The following is a 21,813-nucleotide window of genomic DNA, read 5'->3' on the forward strand; positions in this document are numbered from 1 at the left end:
TGCAGCTAAGGGGAGAGCCCAGTGGGGGCCTCGGACAGACCCCCTGTGTGGCCCTGATTCTACAGATGGGGAGGGGAGCATGACGGAGTCTGGGTCATGGCTGAGCCTTTTAGGAGGGGATGCATTATTTGAAGGAGGGGTCCATATGCCTGTTAATTTGACCTTGTTTCTTTGAAATGCATTCAGTAGAGACATATGCTATCCCTGGGGCCCAACGCTGACCAGAGAATTGGGGGGACCTCCTGTTTGTGGGACCTGACCCACAATATGGCTGTGCTTTATTTGGTGACATTGCCAGACAGGCTGACAGCCCCCCAAAACACATGCACACACGTGCACACACGTACAAGACACCATCATAAAAACGAGCAGAGCTTCAGGATCCAGCCTTTGGCTGGCAAAGCTGCACAGCTGCACGCTCAGATCACACCATGCTTCACGTCGCCTCTCCCATCCTCACCAAGACACGTGTGCTACAGCTCAGTTGGTGCATGCTGGTCTCTGGAACGTTCCAGGGAGGCATCCCATGAGGGAAAGCGCTCCAGCACTGGCCGGGTAGCAACGACCAGGCATGGTTTGTTGTGCTCAAGAGGAGACCATAATGTGATGGCCGAGAGGCGAGGAGGTAGAGAAGGGAATGGGAGGGGAGGATGTCGGGAAAGGTAGAGCCCAAGGGCAAGGCGCCAAGGCAGAGGGAACCAGACTGACGGGAAATATTCACGCCAGGGGAGCTGCATGCTGGATGCTTGCCGTCACACATCAGTCCTGGGGCTGGTCAGTGGTGCCCGGTACAAACCGAGGGAGAAAAGCCAGGGTTCCCAGGCACCTGATGCAGGACAATGGGGGGTGTCTGCAGAGCCTGCAGGAAAGAGGTCAACCTGCGTGGGCCAAGGAGGGAGGGGAAGGCGCCTTCCCAAGGCTGCCGGGGGTGGAGGGCGCACGGCTGCTCCACTAACGAGCCTCACACAGGTGCCACCAGAAGCTGCCTCTGCCCGGCTGCCTGTCACACGGACAGATTTTCCTGTCTTCCTTGAAATACAGGACAGCAGCGTCTGCTTTTAAAAAGGGTGGTTGCCTTGCAACTACTGAAGAAACTTCTCTTTCCAGTGCTGCTTCATGGGGCAGACAGCCCATGCTACTCCCAGGGAGAGTGGCAGGACTCTCTCTGCTTCAGAAGGAAGCTGTCAGTGGACCAGGCACATTGCGGGTGGTCTGACACCGACACCTCGGTGCTGGAATGATTCTAAAGCAGCCGCTCAGATCCTGCCAGGTCTCCGGGGCGCTCACCCCCCTGACTGGGCCCTTCTGCAGCCAGGGAAGGAGGTCCCGAGCACCGAGCTCTTTCCCCTCCCTAAAATCGGAAGTGTCTCCTTCCTCCCAGCAGTTTCAGTGACTCCAGTTCCTGTCGCAGGGTGGGGAGCTGACACAGAGCCAGCTGAAGCCACAGACTGACCCGGCCTGCCCTGGGGGCCCCGACTGTGGGCGTACCCCTCCTCCATCCCACTGCTGAAGAAGAACATCCCAGACTATCAGCAGGGCCTGCCCCGTGTCTCTGGAGTGGGCCAGCTCATGATGTCTCCATCTGCATCCCCACGTGCACCCCACCCTCTCCCTCTCTCCTCCTCAGGAGGCTGCAGCAGGCGCTGCCCTATGTCTGCCTCGGCCCTGCTCTCCTTCCTCCTCCTCCTGCTTGGTCCTATGTCACAGGCCTGACACTCAGGAGTACGGGCAGTCACCTTGGTTTTAGCCATGTAATCCCAGGGACCCTTTGGCACGCAGATGGGGGGAGCAGACAAGGCAAAAGGGAGGTGGGGAGACAGGCAACCGGATTCTTCTAACTGCTAGTTCTAGGGCAGCGTGGAGTGGCTCTGGGTGCTGCCGATGTCATGCAGGGTCATCAGGTGGGGTGACAGCCAGTCGCTGGCCCAGGAAAGGGGTGTGCACCCTCAGTCCTCCTGGAGGGTACTCTGGGCGACCTCCCACAGCCTACTCAGTGGCCATCTGCTCAATGTGGTCGCTCAGCAGCTTGTATTGCTCTGGAAAGGAAAATGATGTTAATTCTTGGAAGAAAGATGTCGACACCAGCAGGTGGGTCCTGCTCTTTGCATTCACTCAGCAGGACCTCACCAGGAGTGGTAAGTACAGGCTTCTGAAGATTTGCAGTGACACAGAGCCCTTAGCCACCAGCACACTGCAGGCCTGGCACCTTGAAGTGGTCTCTCAGAAATGGGATGCATCTGGTTATGGAGATGACGTGAAGGCCAGGGAAGGCATAGTGCCAGTCAATGAACTGTGCCATGGGAGCCAGGCCCGAGTCCTATGCACAGGGGCATAGGGGCAAGGGGACAATGGTCTTGACTGGTACTGTGGGGCTGATGACAACATTCTGCTATTTCCCAGGGAAGCACAGAGCATTCTCCTGCCTCCTGAGGCTACTCTGCTGTGGTCCCCTCTAATTTGGTGCAGGACGGAGGGCTTTTAAAAAATATTTCTATGAGAGAGAGAGAGAACGTGAGGAGGGATAGGGAGGAGCAGAGGGAGAGAGAATCTCAAACAGATTCCCCACTCAGTACGGAGCCTGATGCAGAGATTTGATCTCAAGACCCTGAGATCCTGACCTGAGCCGAAACCAAGAGTCAGCCACTTAACCCACTGGGCCACTGAGGTGCCCCAAATGGAGGCTTTTTTTTTTTTTTTAAGAATACTGTGTCAATCCAAATGTATTTTTAAGTGGAAGACTTTTTAGGCCATGAAGGAAAACTGTACTGCAGCAGTGGTGGGATGTCCCATAAATGTTGGCTCCAATAGCCGATTGGGGTGCGGATATTAACATATCCTCTTTTTTTTTTTTTTCGTATCCTCTTTTGTTAAAGAAGTCAGAGATCCTAGGGATCCTGGGTGGTTCAGTGGTTGAGTATCTGCTTTCGGCTCATGGTGTGATCCCGGGGTTCTGGGTGAAGTCCCACATTGGGCTCCTTGCAAGGAGCCTGCTTCCCTCTGCCTACATCTCTGTCTCTGTCTCTCTCTCTGTCTCTCTCTCTCTCTCTCTGTCTCTGTCCCTAAATAAAATCTTAAAAAAAAAAAAGAAGTTAGAGATTCTAGAAAAACCTCACGTCGCCCCTCTCCTCCTCCTTCTCCCCTGCCCGTCATACCTGTGTGGCTCAAGAAACAAAGGTAGGCATATGGTGGACATTTAGAAGGAAGCTCATGGTTGGAGCTTGACCATTTTCAAGATCAGAGTCTGAGCACCCAGTTCCATCTTTACCCTTGGCCCCACATATAAACACTGGGCTGGTAAGCTCTCCCACCCCAGCTCACCAATCCCCCACCCCTGGCAAATGCTACCTAGCAGAAACAGACTTCCAAATACAATGACAAGTGTTCTGTGCGTTTAGGTAGACGGGACGAGAGAAGGGGTGAACCTGCCCCATAGTTCAACATCATGTTTCTAATTAAAACAGTAGTGATCCTTTTAGCAGGGTGGGGCATTCCAGAACGCAGAGCATCGCTTCCTAAACCCCAAGACCCGCCCGCCTCTGGCCACCGCTCACCTTCATCCAGATTGCCGATCACGGCCTGCTTTTTCAGGAAGTCGTTACACAGCTTCTTGTTTAGCCCGAATGCCAGCATGTTGTGAGTGAACGTGCTGGAGGAAAAGACACCCGTGAGCTAGCGCCCTTCCTGCTCCCTGGGGAGGGGGAGCCAAGGGCCCCCCATGCAGCCCTGCCTGGAACTGTTAGTGTAAAATGAACAGCAGCCTCGTCAGCCAGCCACCATCTCACGGCACAACTGCCCGCCACCAGGCGTGGGGGCAGGAAGCACGGTCATCAGGAACAAGAAGCCAGGTCTAACATCAGTAATAATGGGCTTCCGAGCCGTGTGAGAATACACATTATAATGACATTGTGTCAAGTATGTGTGACACCGTCAGGGTCGGAGCCCCCTCTGCAATGCCCCCCCAAGTGGGAACGTCTCCTCTGGGGGCCTCTCATCACCGCATCCGGGCATCACTGCCCCCCTCTGCCCTGCCTCCCCCTCTGTGGGTGATTGGCCATGAGAATGGGCCTTCCAGCAGGAGAAAAGCCCAGGCTTGGCCCCACCCTGCCCCACTCAGTTGGGGTCCCCAGGAGCCCCCAAGGTGGGGTCGTTGTCCGTGCCCTTACCCCAGCTGCCCGAAGGTGATGTTCTCATTGAACCGCAGACTGTCATTGCGCTCCTCCTGGGTCATGTGGCACCACTTCTCCCTGCAAGCACAGGTGAGAGGAGAAGGTTCCAGAATGCCGTTGTGTCCCCCGCCTCTTGCCCCCCTGCTCTGATCTACAGGGGGCACCCAGTGTGGCCTCCCTGACACGGAGTGGGGAGCACCTCCCCTGCAGAGCTGTTTGATCTGCATTTACACAAAGCCTGCCCAGGGTTCTGACACTGCCTAAACTCAATCACTTCAGCCTTCCTGAGATGAGGAGATCCCAAAGCTGATATGCTTCCTACTGACCCAGAGATGATGTGTGGTTTGTAGTTGCCCAGAATGTTCTCTAGGAGAAAAGAACACCCCGCCCCCCGTGTCCTTCTCTATGGCTCCAGGATGGGAGGTCCTGGTGTGATCGTAAAGGCAGAAAGACCTGCAGAGAGGGTTCTGCTGGCGTCCCAAGGCAGTGGGTGCTGAGAACCCATCCAGGAAGCCCTCAGGCTGGGGCTACATCTGCAGGCCTCACTGGCTCTTTGGGGTGGGGGGTGTACATAGCCTCTTGTGGCCGGGAGGCCCAGGGTGTCGGGGAGGTTGGACGTGCTGAGGGCCACACCGTCCTGCCAGGTGGGGTCTTGGCTTTGCTGCATGTCCCAGGCCCGGCTTCCTCATAGGTAAGGTTTATGCTCCACGGAGCTCCCAGAGCACACAGATGAGACCTTGATCCCAAGGCCCCCGTGAACCATCCCCCCCATGAAGACGCCACAAAGCCTCTAGCACAGAGCGCAGAAACCCCAATGAGAAAGAAGCGCAGCCTGTGTGTGGCCATACGGGTGGGCTCTGAAGCCTGACTCTGTCCACTCTCCGTGGAGGAACGTGTGAGCGCACAGGCCGTGGGCGGGGGGCGGGGGGTGCTCTCCGAGTATGAGCTCCGTGTCCTGACTGAAAGCCAGCCGTCTCCAACAGCTCGCTGCAGGGTGCGGTCTCCCCCTCCTCTGGCACAGCACCCCTCTCTCAAGTGGACTGGGGATCGTCCTGCTTCTGCTCGGCTCCACACCCTGCCCTCAGGGGATGAGAGCCTCCGTGTCTACCTGAGAAGCTCCCTGCAGGGCCAGATGCGGATGTGGAGGAGATGCTCATGTAAGCCCATTTCCCCCTTAATAACTAAGCTCTGGGTGATGAGTCTGACGAAACAAGGTTAGGAGAGAGAGAAAAGACGAGGGAGAGGAGAGGTGGAGTGAGAGAGTGAGGGGGTGAGGGGTAGGGGCAATGGAGAAGCCAAAGGAAGAGAGAACCAAGAACAGCAAATCTTAACTCCTCCCCACCCCCAGGCCCAGGGCCACTCAAGTGGCCATGGCTTAGCAGGAGGCTGTAGGATGTCAAAAGCATGATAGCCGTGAGGGCAGGTGTCACTCCCAGCCTCCTCTCGCCGATAACAGGATACCCGTGAAGATACCCAGATATGCTTCCAGGCATGATGCTCATCCCATCCCTCGTTCCCCCCACAGTTACCCTCAGGATCATCCAGGCACATCAATCCTCATACCACATCAGGCCTGCAGTGTACAGTTTCATAGGTTGTGCAGTGCACAACCCCACATCATGTAGGAATGACCCAACAGTCTGACCCTCCTGACCTGGATGAGAGGATGAGACTGTGGCAAGGACTAGAAGTGAGGCATTTAACCTGACCTCTGAAGAAAGAGATGCAAGGTCATTAGCAATCAGGGGATCAGGTGCTGTCTGCAATCAAATCAATTCCCTAAAACTGAGATCAACATCCAATCCCGGTCAAGGTCTAGTGCCACAGAGGGCAGGACATTGTGTCAAAACTGCCACACTGGGAATCCAGATGTGGGCCACAGATGCCTTTGGAAGTGGAAGCCTTTCTGCCTCTGAGTATCATCGGCTGAGTTTACTATAGAGGAGATGTGATGCTGGAGGCATGAGGCTCCCCGGGGACCCAGAGCCCACCCTCCCACCACACGAAGAGAACACATGCTCTTCTTCCAGGTGAGGCCCAGGGCATGTGTGGGTGTCCGGGTGGGGGGCAGGTCCAAGATGTGGTCAGACCACGTCTGCTCTGGGTGGCATAGCCGTGAGGCCCAGGGGCCGGTGCCCCCTGGTGGGCTCAGAGGCGGCCGCGATGCTCCAGTTCTGTGCCTCAGCAGAGGTGCTAAGCAACCCTGCCCCTGGGAGGCCGCGGTGAGTCACACTCCCACCCAGAGAGACTGTGGGGAGGCGGGGGCTTTGTACTAAGGAGGGGGGGGTGTCCATTATGCCTACATGCTCCTTTTATAGCCATAATAACGCTGCATAAGAAGCAAGATTTCTCATAAACAATAAGCACTAAAAATACATCACTGATTAAAGGAAGCGTGCTTTGGGAAACGTCCAGCGAAGAAACAATCCTTGTATCAGAAACTGTATTTTGAATAGGCAGGTCCTTAACTCCAAAAATATATTACAAAAGATATCTAACAAATACGAAGGTCGAACGATTAGGGTTGGACTCCACCGTGGGCTGGAAAAAACAAGCCAGCCCTGTTCTAGGCCGTTCTCTTCAGGGGACCCTCCCCCTCACGCATACACACACACACACAGGCCCCCCACCACACAGTGGCTGGGAGGGAGGGGACCCCTTCCCAAGCCTGGCTGGGGCAGGGGAGGGCCTGCCAGACCCCTGCTCACCTCTGCACCTGGCTGCAGAGAGGCAGATCCTCTGTACCCACCCACGGCTCCAGGCTGCGATGGGATTAGGGTAAAGTCAAGGGGGTGGGTTGGGGGCCTGCCTAGGAGGGGCCGGAGCAGCTAGGGGAAGGCTGGAGTTGCTCAACATCGGACTCTGCTGCTTGCTCTCTGAACTAACACTGGGCCTTGCGGAGTCTTGGATGCCCTATTTGCTTCCTGTTCCTGGTGCTCTGTCCTCGGTGAGCCCCCACCCGTCACCAGCCTGTCCCAGCGAGGGGCCTGCCCCAGTGTCTGGGCTCTGCCCCTGCAGCAGCTAGTGCACGGCTCCCGCCCTGAGGTGGCCCTGGCGGGGACCCCCGGCACTGTAACATCAACAAAGTCACGTGGACACACACCTCTTCTTCTCCTCCTCTCCAGCATCCCCTCTGGAGCGGCAGCAGAAACAGGTAAACAGAGGAACATGTCAAAGTCATGCAAGATATGTGGATGGAAAAAAGAGAACAGCGAGAGAGGAGCATTATTACAGGCAGAAACAGAGAGACGGAGAGAGACGGGGTACTCGAGACCATTTATCTGCTAGGAGCCCGACAGCTACAGAAGCAGCAGGAGGAAACCCCATTCGCCTACAAGCATCTAAGCGCTCCTTCAGTCTGGTTTCCTGGCAGAGTGTGGGATTCTCTCACTAGAATCCCCGGGACTGGTTCAGCATCTTCCCCTCTGTGTGCTCCCTCTGCCTCCCTCAGGAGATGCAGGCCGTCCCACCCTGCTGGGGTGCAGCTGCCCCCCCACCCCAATGGAAGGACTGCACTTCAGTTCCCCCCAGCACTTTGGCCAGCCAAACACAGCAGGCACCTGCTGTCTCCTGCCAGGGGGAAAGGCTGAGGGGGTCTCCCCCCGCTAGAGAAGGAGAGGCTCAGAGACTTCAAGGTCCCATGACTGGGAGGGGGTGCCAATTAGGGGGCCCAGGACTGGGAGGGCTGCTGCCCTTTCCTGCCTGGCTGCTAGACACAGCAGGCAGCAACCCTGGCTTGCCATGACCAGAGCGGGAAGGACCACCAGACCTCACTGCCACCCTGTGCTTTGTGTGACAGTTTACAAAGGCGGTCTTCTGATATGGCAAGACCACCCTCGGGGAGGCTGGCAGGATCTCAGGCTGCAGATCAGAGCAGTAAGCTGAATGTAGCAATCGCATGTCCCCAGACGTTCACTCTCTCGAGCTGAATCTGTGGGGGTGGGGGGGCGGCCAGCCCTGTGCCCCAGAGTCCTGTGGCATGGTTTGTGCTCAGGATTCTCATCTCTGACAGCCATAGACAGAGTGGCTCCTTGGGGTTCCTGGTGGTTTCATTCTGAGGGAATTTGCGTTTTGTAGGGGGCGGGGTCAGGCCAAGTCATGCCAGAGGCCAGGACAGAAAGCGCTCATGCAAGCTGAGGACCCCCACCCATGAAGCTATGCGTGCCCAGGACCCTCCAGGCAGTGCGCCAGGCACCAGGGTCAGAAGGTGCTGAAGAAGACATGGACGCACTGACCCAGCCGTCCTTCTGCTCTTCTCTGCAGAAACCAGAAAATAAAGCCACTCCCCAGTCCTCTTCCCCAAGGCAAGGCGGGCCCAGACACTGCTCCTACCTGGTGGTGGGAGACCGCTTTCTCCTCTCATAGTGGACAGCGTCAAAGAAAGCCGCATTCCAGAACCTCAGCGTGTGCCTGTGGGACAGAGGCGGGTGTCAGTCCTCTCCGGGGAGGGCGGGGAGGCAGGTCTCGGCACACTGGAGGGATAGAGCACACGGATTCCCACCACATCTATAGGGCTTTCGGACAAGTTGCAGAGAGGCAGAGTAGAGAAGAGAAAAACGAGCATGTGCTTTTGTCCTAAACCAAGGCAGTTCCCTGGGCTCCCGGCCAAGGGTCACATCTCTTTTGGGATGAAGGTACAACACGAGTGACGTGGGGGCAGGACGACAGAGGCCAGGTGGGTAAGTCCCGCCTCCATCTGGTCAAAGCTGAAGCGACCTCCTCTGGGATGTGGATGAAGGCCATCTTCTGCTTTTCCACCCCCACTGGGTCTCCCAGAGGAAGCCAGAGGTTTGGGGACACCTTCTGCCTCAGAACAGGGTCTAGTAACATAAATGGGAACCTGGCACAGACAGGCCACAATGCAGAAAACAAACATGTTCATAGATACACAAGCAAGAGACATTATTCTTAAATTCATGGGTCTGTAAACTACGCAGGGTGCGTGGGCCAAACCCAGCCTGCTGCCTGTGTACACCGGGGTTTACGGGAACACAGCCACACCCATTCACACTGCCCACGGTGGCTTTTGCACAAGCAGAGCCGAGTACTTGCCCAGAAAGCCGAAAGTTTTTATCACTGGGGCCCTCAAGGAAGAGTGTTCCAAGCCCTTTGGGAGGTGATAAGACAGTGGCCAAGTCACAGTCCAGGAGGCCCAAGGTGAAGCCCTAGACAGGGGTGACACAGCTGGTAGCTTTTCCCAGCTTCTGCTGAACCTGGTGCAGCTCAGGTGGGGCCTCCATACAGACACAGGCTTAGGGACAGCCCCACCTGGGCCGCCCTGGCCACACTCCCGCTCTGCCCTTCCTGTAGCCAAGTTCTCCAAGGGCCGTACTGTGGCCTTCGAGGGAGGGGCATATCTGACACCCTTGGGGCTGTAGGTGCCAGCTCTCTGACTACTTGGGAGTGAACACAACACGGCGATGGGGACGCTTCACAAGCCTAAACAGCACAAATGGTCATTCACAGAGTGAGATTGAGGGCAAGGGTCCCCTGACCGCCCATCCCTCATTTACTCATGACCTTCATTCCTATACATTCATATAAAACAGCTTTGTTGGGATATAATTCATGTACCATCAACTCAGTCTTTTAAAGTATACGATTCAGTGGTTTTTAGTATATTCAGAGTTGTGCAAGCATGACCACCATCTACTTCCAAAACATTTTCATCCCCCCATGAAGAAGCCCCATGAAGAGTCCCTCCCCATCCCCTGGTTCCCTCAGCGCCCCCCAAGCACTCAGCTATTCTGTCTCTAGGGACGAACCTATCCTGAACGATTCATCTAAATGGCATCATACACCATTGTGGTCTTTCGTGTCTAGTTTTTTCACTCAGCAAAATGTTTTCCAGGCTCACCCATGACTCATCGGTCAGGGTCTCATTCCCTCACGTGGCTGAAGGGTACTGTGTGGCATGGTTATTCCACATTTTATGTGTCCATGCATCACGTGTCCATGCCTATGGACATTCAGGTTCTTTTCAGCTTTTGGCTATTGGGAACCTACATGCATCAGTTTTTGCTTGGGTACCTGTTCTCAGTTCTCTTGAGCACCTAGCTAGGAGCGGAGCTGCTGGGTCACAGGGTAACTCTCCACTAACATTTTGGGGAACCACCAGACTGTTGTGTGTGGCTGCTGCCCTCTTTCCATCCCCATCGGCAATGTATGAGGGTCCCAAGTATTCCACATCCTCCCCAACACCTGCCATGGTTCACCTTTTCTATTCTGGTTACCCTGGTGGGCAGAGCAAGCTCCGTTTCTGACAGAGATGGAGATGTCAGGAGCCATGGCCCCATAGGTGCGAGGGCGGCCTTACCAGATGGGCTGCTGCTTCAGGTGTGTGTACAGGTAGACCTTCTCCCCTTTCCTTTCTTCCTCCGGGCTGCACATGGTCACTGTGGGCAGGTGACAAAGACAGACCGTCGCTCCGGTTGTACCCCCCTGCTGGCGGACCCCTCAGCATCCTTCCAGGCAGCACTGCTTCTCCCCAGTGGTTATAGGAACACAGTGGAAATTCCAAGATTGCTTTTCTTTCTTTTTTTTTTTTTCAAAATTCCTTTTCTGCCACCCACAGCCAGGAATAATGCTCCTGCCCCCTGGCGGTGGGGACTTCTCCTGAAGGAGGGGTCCCTGGCACAGCTCTCCCAGCTCCAGCAATACTTTCCTTCACTTCCCTGGGAACTAAATTCAAGAATTTAGTTCTTGAATCCTCTCCCCAGAGAAGATATTTCCCCCAGAAATTCAACAGGTGAGCAGAGGCCACGGCGGAATGACATCAGGCGTCATCCATGGTGGCATCTCGCGCCACAGGTGGTCAGGGGCCAGTTCCTGGGGGGCCGACTGAAGACCCCACGGGGGCCTGGGTATAGGACCAGGGGCACTGTTGTGGCCGCATCTGGGCACCTGCTGGGCCCGGGGAGCACTGGGAGGCACTCACCGGTCTTCTGTGGTTTCTCCTTGGGCTTGTTCTCATCCTCCCTGGGGGGGAAAGACACCGCAGCAGTGACAAAATGACCCCCCCTACACATTTTCTCAGCTCAAAGGAACCGGTCTACCTGGCTGAAGCATGATTATGTCTTTTAGTAATGGAGACATTTAATGTGGTTTTCTCTGAAAAGGTGCTATTAAGTCAATGCTACATTTGCCAATTGTCCATCTACCAGAATTAAGAAGATGTGGCATGTAGGCTTCTGTGCATCATTTTCTCTGCATCCCAAACTGCTGGACCACAGAAGGAATCCTCCAAGTCACCTGGCTGTAACCCACCATGACAGGGGACTGTGGGGACTGCAGTGGGCATGGCGCAGACACTGGGAGCCAGGAGTACCCTCTTGTTGACGTGCCCCTTTCTTGGGAAGTCTTCACTTCAACAACCCGTTCCCAAGCACCCGGTCCCAGAAGGCTCCTGAGCTCCTGCTACAGAACGGCTGTCCTGGGGGATGGGAGTCCATCCCCTGCCTACCCGGTTCCGTTCACACTGGCTCTCACCACACTTCCAGGAGGAAGGGGGCAAGAGGGCTTGCAAGTCCCCTACTGCTCTCTGGCAGTTTCGACATGCTCCCAATCAGTCCTAGAAAACCCTGACCCCCAGGGGACACCCCTGCCTGTCAGTCAACCCAATGGCATTTGCAAACCACAGAAAACTCTGTGTGGAGGGTGGGGAGTCAAGTGGGGCCGGCAGCTGTGCTTACCAGGAGCGGCTAGCAGGACCCTAAAGTTACCCAGGGCGGCCGCACAGACCCCTCCACTGCCAGGTCAGGGCCTCCCTGTCACTGCCTCTGCACGTGGCCTCCACCCACGTCATGCCTGGCCCTCGCCATAGCCCTCCTAGTGACACACTTACTCGTACTTCTTGGCCAGGGGTCCCTTCAGCTTGGTCTCCAGCCCCCCAAAGAAGCCCTTGACATTCTCTGTCCTGGCCGTGTTCTTCAGCAGCCGCTCAGCGATGTCCTTCTTCTCTGCCAGCCAGCTGTTGGCAGACTTCAGGTAGGAGTCGATGCTCCCTGCAGGCTTCTCCTTGGACTCCATGGGCAGCAGGTGCGGCTTACCTGAGGGGGTGAAGGTGGGAGGGAGCAGGAATGGCACCGCACAGCTTAGCAGGAACAACAGGGTGCCAGGACCCCTGGTGGCAGCGGCGACAAGTAGAGGCCCCAAGATGCCAGGGGAAGGTGGCAGGCCAGGCCTCTCAGGGCCACAGCTAAGCACCCACTGCATACAAGATGCTAGCCAGGGCCCCCAGACTGCAGAGGAAACGGAAGGACCAGCCCTGAAGGAGCTCAGCGACCTGAAGGTGGGGAGCAAGGCACACGCAGAGCTACACTGTGCTGGAGGAGGCCAAGGATTACAAGTGGCCCAAGAACCTCTCCCTATGCTGGGAGGAGGCAGGTGGACTCAAGAGAGGCTCCGGGCCCTGCTGTGGGCCTGACACTGGCCCAGGCAGGAGTGGGCATCCCTGGGGAGGGGGAGAGGGGAGGGGAAGACAGCACGGCCAAAGGCTCTCCTGCTGGTGAGGGTGGCCCCTACAGGTCAGAGGCCCTCCTGCGGGTCAGGGTGCCCCCACAGGTCAGGGTTTCCTGCAGGTCAGGGCGCCCCCTGCTGGTCAGAGGGTCTCCTGCCGGTCAAGGAGCCCCCTGTGGGTCTAAGGGTCTCCCACAGGCCAGGGTGCCCCCTGAGGGCCAAAGGCTCTCCTGCGGGTCAGGGTGGCTCCTGCTCATCAAAGGGCTCCTAAAGGTCAAGGGGTGAGTGTCCCCTACTAATGTAAGCAACTGCACAGATGTGACGCAGACAAGTAGCAGCCACTTAAGGAGCTCTTTGAGAAGGAGGAGCACAGTGTGGACAAGGGGTTCCCATTTGACCCAAAGGTCTAGCATGAAGGACCTGCCTAGTGGTGGCCTGGCCTCGAGCTAAGGCAGTCTGACCAGCTGTCACCAGCAGAACTGAGGCATGGAGAGGACAGGCACTTGGGAGTGGGGGAAGTACAAAAAGCCAAACTGCAGAGGACTCGGGGTTATAGCATCAGAACAGAACTGTGCATCCTGCGAAAGGTGGGAAGGGAGGCCATGCTTACTGCTGCCCTGACCCAGCTCCAGACCACATGCAGGCCCCCAGCAGCCTTGGCTCACAGCGGCCTGAATGAGTCTCTGCTGTCACACCCAAGGAACTTCACACAGGGAGCCCTCAAGTTCCCATTACCAGAAAGTTCCAACACAATGAGCCAGAAGAACTGTCAGGCATCAGAATAAAGAACAATCTGCACTCTTCATAAGGGCATCACCAACCCACACCCAGGGACGCGTTCCACTCCAAGATGCTATATTGATCCTCCCATTCTCTCCAGTAACCAACCCAATGTCGTATTTTGCTAAAACGTGAAAGAATGTTCTCACATCCAGCAATCCCTGAGTCTGCCATGGAATCTCCCACCAAATGAACTTAGCCTCTCATCTAGGCGCTGGGTGCTTTCCTTCCTACCATGGATAGGCAACTTCATGACCCACAGTGTGGACTACCTCTTTTCCTCCTGTTTCAGGCACCTTACTCCTTGCTCATCCCACCCTAACCTCAGGTTCTGTTGCTTTCTGGAAGCCTCACAACTTTGCTGCTAATGGGGAAGAAATCCTCACTTGATGCCACGTTATAAAGTGACAAGTCTTGAGTTTCCATGTTTGCCCTCCACAGAGGCTGCGTCCGTGGCCTTACCGATGTGATAGTAGGTGAAGCACATGGTCATGAGGTTCTTGGCAGGCCCAAAGTCGTCCATCTGATGACACCTAAAATGACAAGTAAGGCTCAACTAGCTAAAGAATCATTCTACCCAATTTTATCAGTGCAAGTTCATGAAGCAAGACCTAAGAATTTTATAAATATGTCCACATTAATATTTCACTCCCCAGATGCTATGTAGAAGCAACAAAAAAGAATCTCCAATTGGATGAAGTGCCCATAGGCACACAGCTGGGGATTGTGCTGATCCTGGGCAGGAAGAAGATCTTGGTCCATTAGCCTGGCCTCCTCTCCCTTTCAAAGTGGAACAGCAAGGCTCAGGAAGCTCAATCCTATACACAGGAGCAGTCCTGGACTGGAAGTCAGGCCCCAGGCCAGGTGGCCCTCCAACCCCTAATTCTCAGGAATTAGCAGTGAGTTTGAGGGTATATTAGTCAGTGGTTTTCAGACTTGAGTTACATTAGAATCACCCTGAGAGTAGCCCACCTGCTGGGCCCACCCCCAGAATCTGGTTCAGTGTGTCTGGGCTAGGGCCTAATAAGAATGTGCATTTCTAACAAACTGCCTTGTCAAGCTGATGTTCTAATGCTCCTGGGCCCAGGGAGAGCACTTGGAGAACCACTGGGAATATGAATACCTACCTTATATCACTTGCCGAAAATCAAATTAGATTGTTAAACACAAGAACCTTTTATATACCAAAAAATGTTCCACAAATGTAAAGGATTATAATTCCTATATTATACTTACTACGCTAAGGTTTATGAGCTACACACAGATCCAGTCAGCTTAGCAAACAAAAAGGGGGGGGGGAGAATCTTCAAACGGGGGCCTGCCTGCCCCTAGAAATGTGCACTGTGACAGCTGCAAATGCGACACTGTTGCCCACTGCAGCACCAGGAACCAGAGGAGACAATGAGGAGGAATAATCCAAGGACCATTGATGGGGCGCAAGTCAAATAAACTATGATACATTTAAATATCAGAACACCATATAGCCATTAGAAACAAATAATTAATTGTATGGGGATGCAATGCCCTTTTTTTTTTTTTTTTTGGAAAAATATATACTCACTGGGATGTGTCATTGATAGGGGTTATCACTGGAAAGAGGGCCACAGGAGTGAGGACAGGGCTGTGAGAAGAGGTTTCCTTTCCATTTTAGGCACTATGCCTCTCTACCCTGTTCTTCTGTATTTTTCTTTCCTGTTTAGTTTCTAACTTTGTACAAATATTACTTAAAAAAAAAAAAAGTCAGGACGTCTGGGTGGCTCAACGGTCGAGCATCTGCCTTCAGCTCAGGACATGATCCCAGGGTCTCGGGACCGAGTCCCACATCGGGCTCCCTGCATGGAGCCTGCTTCTCCCTCTGCCTGTGTCTCTGCCTCTCTCAGTCTGTGTCTCTCATTAATAAATAAATAAAATCTTTAAAAAAAAAAAAGTCAATGGAATTTATCTATACAATGGGGTCAGGGACAGTTTTCTCTTTTAACATAAAAATAATTTAAAACTTGAAGACCTAAACTCTGCCAATAAAATCATAAAGGACTATAACTTAAAAACATAAAACCCTAATAAACTAAAAATTGTAAAGCTCAAATTTTAAAAATACATATTTTTAGATCACAAGTTTTTTTTCCTTTCTTTTTTTCCTCCAACCATCCACAAATACATATGCTCACCCAGAAATGGGGAGGTTCTGTGTTTTAGTCGGGTTGGAATTTGAATGTATTTTTTCCCCTCTCCTATTTTAAGGAAAAATTCAAAGTAAATGCAGAATTAAATATGTGTTACCAAGTGGGACAGGTGCAATCGTTACAAAATATGGATTCGTGAGAAATCCTTTGGATGGGAATGTTTTGAAGCTGAGGTATTCTCAGAGCTTGAGAGTGTGTTACACACAAGACAACTGGGCCTGTTTGAAACCCGCTCCTTCTGTGATGCTTTCTTGTCCCTCCACCCTTGCCAGCTCTGAGACCCAGAATCCCACATGAGCCTATCCTCAACTTGGGACATTCCAAGCAGGTGCTGGAAAAATAAGGATCCTCCTCTTTTTGGTCTTTTCCCTCTAGTCCATGCTCTGTGTTTATGGGGGGAATTAAGAGATGAGGACACATCAAGACACAAGGGAATTAAGGTTCACAAGAGCGGTGATGTTTCTGCTGGGACAAGAAGGGGAAAGAAAAGGAAAGGAGGGGGGTTTTCAGGCCTCAAAGCATGGAGGCAAACCACCAGGACCAGGACCATGGAACCACAATGAGGAAACAAGGGTAAGTAGGGCATAAACTGCCAGATTGGGGCTTCCTCTCCCCTGCCCCCAGATCAATAAAGCTGTTGTTCACCTCCTCAAGGCAGAGACACATCCTGTCCTTTCATGCTGGTGGGGGTGCTGTCACCTGCTCTGACGCAGGTCCAAGATGCATGACGTGGGCCTGGCAGTCCCAGAACCCCAGGGCCTCAGGAGGAGGGAGCCTGTGAGTCACATGGCCTGCCTCTCACAGCTACACAGGGGCAGGAGGGGCCCTTTTTATCACCCTCCGGCTTCTACTGTGCTGTGATAAAACGTTCCAGCAGGGCCTAATTAGTACTCAGGGCAGGCCCAAGTCATCTGATCACATCATTAAGTGGGTGGTTATCTAGTTGGAAGTACTTTACAACAAGAAATCAAGAAAAGGCCACATCTCCGCTGCAGGAGGGCAGGGTCAATTGCGTGTCATCCCAGCCTGTCCTATGGCCCTCGTGGAGGGATTTACTCCCACCTAACCTCTACTGCCAGGGGAGGACCCTAACTCCCTCTTGCAAGAGGCTGGTAGGACGCTGCCTCTCAGCAGATGGGGGGTGGGGGGGTGGTTCAGAGCAAGTGCCAGTTGATGACGCAGGTGGCTGTTATGGCCGGGTTAGTACGGGGTAGGAGAGGCGGGGAAGACATGCTTGTAGGACAGAGGCTTTGAGTGACAGCATTACTTACTCAAACAAGACGACAGCGAAAGACTGCACCAGGCGGTAGAAGGTTGGCTCCGAGACACACTTGGAGTTGCAGCGCTGTCCAGGAATAGGGCAGACACGTCATGGGGCGAGCAGGTGGTGGAGGCACGCTGCAGCTCAGACGAGTGCTGGGCTTACCATGCTGAGCAGCACTAGACACAGCCCCGCCACGAGCCTGGGACGGGAGCAGCCTCCCCTGCTTCACAGCAGCCAGGACCCTGAGCAGGGCACTGGCACCGGGCACAACACCACTGCTTGGCAGAGCACAAGCCAACATTTTCCTGCATCTCCTTGAAATTTTAAGAGCTAGGAACACCACACGCTTACCTACACAACACAGAACAGCTTGGAGGGATTAAACCCGCAGATGACAACATGGGAGATTTCTGGAGTGTAGTTATGGGCTGTTTCTCTATTTTTTGCTGATTTGCATTTTCTAATTTCTTCTTGGAAAATAAATTGTGATAAAAAAATACTTTAAAAACTAAGAGCCTAAGCCACTTCAGAGAAAAAAAAAAAAAAAGCCTGCAAGATACTTACCAAAAAATCGTTCTTTTCTGAATTCACATGGCTGTCACTGTCTACATTATCTTTATAAAAACTGAATATTGAGGGTTATTGACTAAAATTAGGCACGGACATTGTCCACATGCTTGCCTTTAAAAAAACAAACTGTTCTGTAATTGCAAGCAATTTGAAAGACTAGTTTGCTCGCTCATTTTTTCTAGTAGGGGCATTCGGATGAGCGACTTCTCACTTCCCGCTACTCTAGTGAAGTGTTTGGGGAACATCTTTAAGTAAGTTCTACTAGTTTCTCAGCTGGATTGTTTCCCGTGACTTTTCTCCAGAGTGGGCTCTGCAGAGGTGGCGGGAATGTGCCACACACCCCTGTGCCTCCCGACGCTGCCCCTCACCTGGGCGCTCACGTATCGAGCAAACCACTCGCGGCCTTTCCCGTTCTCACTGCTACAGTACTCTCCAAACTTGGCTTTCTCCTCCTGGTCCAAGTCCTCCCTGAAAGGAACAGAGGAGGCAAAGCAACTTTCAATCCTCTGGAAGAAATCCAGCCACAGCGGGGAAGAGGCAGGAGAAGGAACAAGGAAGTATGGCACCCTAGGAGCAGATGCCTAACTTACACCAGCTCATCCCACCCTCGGGTGAGCCCATGAGGAATTGGGGTCTTTTCTATCTCAAAGATGAGGAAACTGGCTCAGAGAGGATCAAACACAGCTAGAGAGCAGCAAACAGGAGCTCCATCCAGACTTCCTGGCTCCAAAGCCCAGGCTCTGTCCCTTGTGTCCTGCCTCCAGTGAAGCAGGAGCTCTGACAAAGGTAAGGTGACCCTCTGAGGGCCTGGCTCTCTAGCTCCACTGCCTTCCCATCCACTAGGGCTGAAATCAGCAGAGAACCATCCAGTGAATTCAAGAATCCCTAATCTGCTCAGTCTCAGCAGGACATACTGGCTTTGGTTGGTTATTCTGAAGAGCCAGTCTGCTCACCCCTCTGACAATCCTGGCTGTGTATGTGAGGGATGGAGACTAGGGGACCCTAGGGGGTCACCAATGCCAGGGTGAACAGAATGCTCACCTGACCTTAAACTACTTCTGATCCCTCTTCGTGGGAGGCTAATAATCTGCCCCAGATTTAAAGACAAAATAAAAAAGAAACAAGGGCTGAAGATCAATTAGCTCATGCAATTTTTCATTTATTTAAGGTTTTGTAGAAAACATCTTGGTCTCATTTATCCCAAAATACCAACACCAGATGAAATCGGAGAATTTGCCAGCCAGTTTGCAGTGATTTCTGCACTTGAAATGCATCCGGCTCAGTTGTCCATGCTCCATACTGCTGACAGGCTGCCACAAATATAGATTGGCCTTCCTGACAAATTAGCAAGCTTCTATGCTTTCTCCCCTTTCATTAACTGGGTGTGCTCAGAGAAAGCAGACCAATTCCAGTGTTAGTCAAACAAAATTAGGAGGGAGCCACATCTACTGCTCTCCTAGAATGCATTCAAAATCGAACATGAATGTGTTTTTGCAGAGGCCATTATTTGGATTATCACTGAGCTCTCTTCCCTCATCTAACTGCAAAGAAAGCGGACGCACATCTGGAAAAGGCAGACATCCATTTTGCTCAGTTACAAACAAGGGGCCTTAATCATGGTAGGAAATAGTGTACACTATGCATGGTGCCAACAGGCAGTCTTATTTCTTCACTAAAACTGGAAAATGATCCCTTTATTCGCTTAGCTCCCCACACTGAAGTGTGTGCATGGAGAGTCCAGAGGTTTCATTGAAATGCAGATTCAGACTCAGTGGGTCTGGGTGGGGCCCAAGACTCTGCATTTCTAGCAAGTTGCCATGATGCTGATGCTGTAGGTCTCTACATAAGACAAAGGAGCAGCAAGGCCTCCAATGACCAGTGTGTGGCAGGGACGCAGGGCAAAGCTGACATCTAAAACCCAGGAATTTGGGTTTGCAGGCTCTCCACCCCCATGTTGGGATAGTAACAAGTGTGGTTGGGGGAGGTGGAGGCCCACCCACAGACACCCCCTCTTAGTCTGATCCCAACTGCTCCCTGCTGCTCCAATTGCCAGGGCTCCCATTTACCCCTTCAAGAACCATAGAGAAGAAAGGCAAGAAAGAGGAGCAAGGAAGCGTCCCCTTCCTGGCAGTTGCTGGAGGCTTACTGCCATGAGCATGGTGAGGAGTATGGGTAACTGAAACCTTTTGGCCTACACATCTCCTGCACTGAAAGTCTGCCAGCAGCAGTGGTGCCCTAACGGAGTATGAGTCTGACAGGGAAGGCTGAGTAGCTAACCTGACATTGCTCAGACACAGGTAAGCAAACTAGAGTCCTGGATTTAGCAGCAAGGATGTGAGCCTGTCCTTGGAGTAGCTGGAACCAGGGGTGAGGCTCAGAACCACCGAGGTGGCCCACGGAAGCCTGGGCCCCAAGGGGTGCCCTGTAAAAGACAGAGCCGGGAGCACAGAGCAGGTCCCAGGGGCTCACCCTCCAGAGAAGATCTTTTCCACGTAGCTGCGCATGAACTCCCGGAGCTCCGGGGCCTCCTCATCCTTGGTGGACTCGGTGCTCTGGTTGGAACAGAAGGACTCGTTGGAGGAGGAGCGGCGGTACTGGTCCCAGGATGGGTGTGAGGGCGACTCGCCCATGTCATTCTCACTGTCCGCAGACTCTGTGGTCTCGCTCTCCGAAGCACCGTCGCCCTGGGAGCTATCCCCATCCTGCAGCTTCGGAGGCAGGGCTTCCAGGGGTGAGGAGGCAGACGGCTCAGTCCCGAAGTCTATCAGTGTGCCCACGGGGACGTCCGGGGCCTCCATGGTTTGGGGAGGCTTCCAGGCTGGAGGGCCGGCAGATGGGATTCCCGCTTGTGTCAGTGGGAGCTGGAGCCCAAGCACATGCGTTGCCTGGGAGCTGTTGGCCACTAGGAGTCTTCGGGGGCAGCTCTCATGGCCCTAAGGCATCTAGAATGGAAGATGTATAAACGTTATTATGACGAGACGGGGTGCATAGGAGGAGTACAGCAATGAGAATCCAAACTTCTAGGATTTGGGTCTTTGCTACACGGACATCATTTCCCTACTGTCTACTGTTAAACACCTGGTACATGGTAGGCACTCAATAACTAGTTGTTGAAATAATGAACACATGAATACCAATGATCAGGACTCCTCCAAATTACACTAATAGACTTCAAAGCCACTGCACCTGCTGGCCCTCCCCTGCTCTGGCCTACCAAACTGATGCCAATAAATAAAAAGGCTGGAATCAGAAAATCACCAGGGATACCTCTGCCACTCACTGCCATTAGTGTCAGTGGCCGTGGGAGACGGTTCATCTCGTACATTGGGAAAAGCTGCCTCTGCTCAGCACATGGGCCCCTCACCTCCTGGGCTGGCATCTCTTCTTTCCTGGGCTCTTTTCTGAGGACTCTTCCACTCAAGGCCTAGAACATTCCCAGGCTGCCAGACAGATGTCTCTTTTTCTATCACTCAAACCCTCTCATGGCTTCTGAGCATCTTTTGCTGCCTAGACCCACCCTCTCCTTCCTGCCCTCCCGTCACCATAGCCACCTGGACGATGGCATCTGGCTCACAGGTCTGTTCCTTTTGCCCTCCCCCCTCCCCACTTCATTCCTTCTTCCTGCCTCACCCTGCCCAGATGCTGCTCACCCCCAGGGTGGACACGGTGCCATCTCTTCAAGGAGCTCTATTCAAAACTATTCACTGATGGCTCTGTGCACCTCCAGCATTTTATTTACCCCCATTTAGAATTCTGCTTGTTTGATGGGTAGATATTACCATTTCTGTTTATCCCACTGAAGTATAAGCCCCTGGAGCACCGCTGTGGCCATCAAGTTGTCTAGTGCAGTCTCGACTAAGGAAGTATTTGCTGTACATCTGTGAATGCATGGACAGAGTTGCCCATGAATGTATTGGAAGAGCTGGGCAGGGGCAGGGAGGGGAGGGGTGGTCCAGGGTGCTGGTGGAACAGCAGCAGAGGTGGAATTAGTCTTTGCATCTAAACCAGGTTTCCGGGGATCCCTGGGTGGCGCAGCGGTTTGGCGCCTGCCTTTGGCCCAGGGCGCAATCCTGGAGACCCGGGATCGAATCCCATGTCGGGCTCCCGGTGCATGGAGCCTGCTTCTCCCTCTGCCTGTGTCTCTGCCTCTCTCTCTCTCTCTCTGTGACTATCATAAATAAATAAAAATTAAAAAAAAAAAATAAACCAGGTTTCCGAACTGCCATTTCGGGAGTCACCTAACAGTTCTGGGACTCTCCTTCCCCAGCAGTGAGACCCAGACAACTCAGCATGAAGCAAGAGCCCTCCTGATGCATCATCTCCTCCAGGCAAGAGCAACCACAACCTCAAGATTGGTCATGTCCCTCTCCTCACCCTCTGCAGACCGCAAATA

The 21,813-nt window shown here is 53.5% G+C and overlaps 1 protein-coding gene across 3 annotated transcripts in view; it reads right to left on the reverse strand.

The window, feature by feature from the left end:
• Window positions 1-1,723: 1,723 nt before the first annotated feature.
• The window catches only part of KIAA0513 (KIAA0513 ortholog), a 57,802-nt gene continuing 37,712 nt past the window's right edge, over window positions 1,724-21,813 (reverse strand). For 2 of the 3 annotated variants that reach the window (XM_041770371.1, XM_041770370.1), the window contains 12 exons: window positions 19,890-20,362; window positions 17,789-17,888; window positions 16,858-16,931; window positions 13,866-13,936; window positions 12,010-12,214; window positions 11,104-11,144; window positions 10,483-10,561; window positions 8,499-8,576; window positions 7,270-7,299; window positions 4,164-4,244; window positions 3,552-3,646; window positions 1,724-2,036 (listed from right to left, as the gene is read on the reverse strand). In XM_041770371.1, the coding sequence (XP_041626305.1) occupies window positions 1,987-2,036; window positions 3,552-3,646; window positions 4,164-4,244; window positions 7,270-7,299; window positions 8,499-8,576; window positions 10,483-10,561; window positions 11,104-11,144; window positions 12,010-12,214; window positions 13,866-13,936; window positions 16,858-16,931; window positions 17,789-17,888; window positions 19,890-20,218 (1,233 nt within the window). In that variant the 5' untranslated portion in view covers window positions 20,219-20,362 and the 3' untranslated portion in view covers window positions 1,724-1,986. The remainder of the gene's footprint in view (window positions 2,037-3,551; window positions 3,647-4,163; window positions 4,245-7,269; window positions 7,300-8,498; window positions 8,577-10,482; window positions 10,562-11,103; window positions 11,145-12,009; window positions 12,215-13,865; window positions 13,937-16,857; window positions 16,932-17,788; window positions 17,889-19,889; window positions 20,363-21,813) is intronic. The other variant, XM_041770372.1, reaches the window with a different exon arrangement.

Source organism: Vulpes lagopus, chromosome 10 (assembly GCF_018345385.1).
Source record: "Vulpes lagopus strain Blue_001 chromosome 10, ASM1834538v1, whole genome shotgun sequence".
In the NCBI taxonomy this organism is placed as follows: domain Eukaryota; kingdom Metazoa; phylum Chordata; class Mammalia; order Carnivora; family Canidae; genus Vulpes; species Vulpes lagopus.